Source organism: Propithecus coquereli, unplaced genomic scaffold, assembly GCF_000956105.1.
Source record: "Propithecus coquereli isolate 6110/MARCELLA unplaced genomic scaffold, Pcoq_1.0 Scaffold700, whole genome shotgun sequence".
Lineage (NCBI taxonomy): Eukaryota > Metazoa > Chordata > Mammalia > Primates > Indriidae > Propithecus > Propithecus coquereli.
The window spans coordinates 146,094-147,675 of NW_012153064.1; the positions used below are offsets into that span (position 1 = coordinate 146,094).

General features: G+C 37.6%; 1 protein-coding gene across 1 annotated transcript in view; it reads right to left on the bottom strand.

Annotated features, from left to right (window-relative positions):
* The window catches only part of LOC105823954 (killer cell lectin-like receptor 5), a 14,881-nt gene that overhangs the window by 7,468 nt on the left and 5,831 nt on the right, over positions 1 to 1,582 (bottom strand). Inside the window, 1 exon segment of the mRNA XM_012661253.1 lies at positions 889 to 978. Within this exon segment, the coding sequence (XP_012516707.1) occupies positions 889 to 978 (90 nt within the window).

Below are 1,582 nucleotides of genomic sequence, written 5' to 3' on the forward strand. Positions count from 1 at the left end.
AAATTTAAGACAAGAGAAAAAGTCTCACTTTGACAACCAACCCATATCAGTACTTTGATTAGTAATTTGACATTTACAAAGTACACCTCAATGAACTGATCATAGATATGGAAACATAAATTTCTCACTATTAGCAACTTAATTGTAGGGTAAGTAAAATAAGATATCTGAATAAAATTATGATGGTAACACCTTATCTTTCAGGTTAGCTCATTTTTAATAGCACATTATTTACAAGTAAGTACCAATGTGAAATCAGTTAGTCAACATTTCACAACATACCTTGTGTGTATCTGAACTATTAGAAACATGAAGAGATAGCACAAATATTACTAGAGCAGAACGAGTGTTCATGGGAGAAAAGAGAGTAAAATCCAGATATGTAATTTTATCTGAGTGTAACATATCAGTGATTTTCTCAAAGATGTGAAACAATTCAAATAAAAGATGAAGCTTGAATTCAAGATCCAAACATCCACGTATAGATTCGTTCTTTTACTAAACCATTCTTCATTATATACTTTGAAAAAAGTCAATAGAAAGCCACAATTTCTTTTGAACAGCTGTTTCTCAAAGAATGTTTCATATTAGATTTGCAATGATCTAAACTCATTTGACAGAATACATGTACTACTAAATCCTCTATCAGAAGAAATATTATCATGTATTATACAGAATGAGACAGCTCATCCCAGCCTCAAAGTCAAGGTTAAGAAAAATGAAAATGACATGTGATAGGGCCAGGAAAAAATCACCTACATAGTCCAGAGCCACCTGGGACAGTCCCTGATTATAGACAGGGAACAATGGAGGGAGCATGGTTAGTATCTGCACAATTAGTGTTTACTGCTATTACTCAGACAAGAAATATGTATTTCAATTACTCACTCTTTGTCACCAACACTGTGACTATCATCAACAGAAGTAAACAGAGGATCCCAAGACTCACTGCAATGAGACGCCAGGACACTGAAAACTCTTTAAATAAAAAAGGGGAGAAAATAATCATCAAGGGAAGATGATGGCTCACTACTAACCTTGACCTAGAACACCATGTGAAACAAAGGGACAATCATCTCTAAAAATTTTACAGAAATATAGCATGCAAATTGATTTAAATGTGTAAACTAGAGTGTCAGGTGTGGTGGCTCAGGCCCGTAATCCTATCATTCTGGGAGGCAGAGACGGGAGGAGCTTGAGGCCAGGAGTTCAAGACCAGCCTGAGCAAGAGCACAACCCCTCACCCTCCTCCCACCCCCAGCCCTGTCTCTACAAAAAATAGAAAAATTAGCCGGGCATGGTGCCGTGCGCCTGTAGTCCCAGCTACTTAGGAGGCCGAGGCAGGAGGATTGCTTGAGCCCAGGAATTTAAGGTGCCGTCAGCTATGATAACGCCACTGCACTCTAGCCTGAGCGACAGTGCAAGAAGCTGTCTCAAAAATAAATAAATATAAAATTTGTAACCTATAACTTAGTTTTGAAGTTTCAGATTTCTGGCTGACACACGCACCCATTGTAGATATCCTAATACGGGAACAGTTCTATAGGATTTCAAAAGTACATCCTTTACAAAAGCACTGACG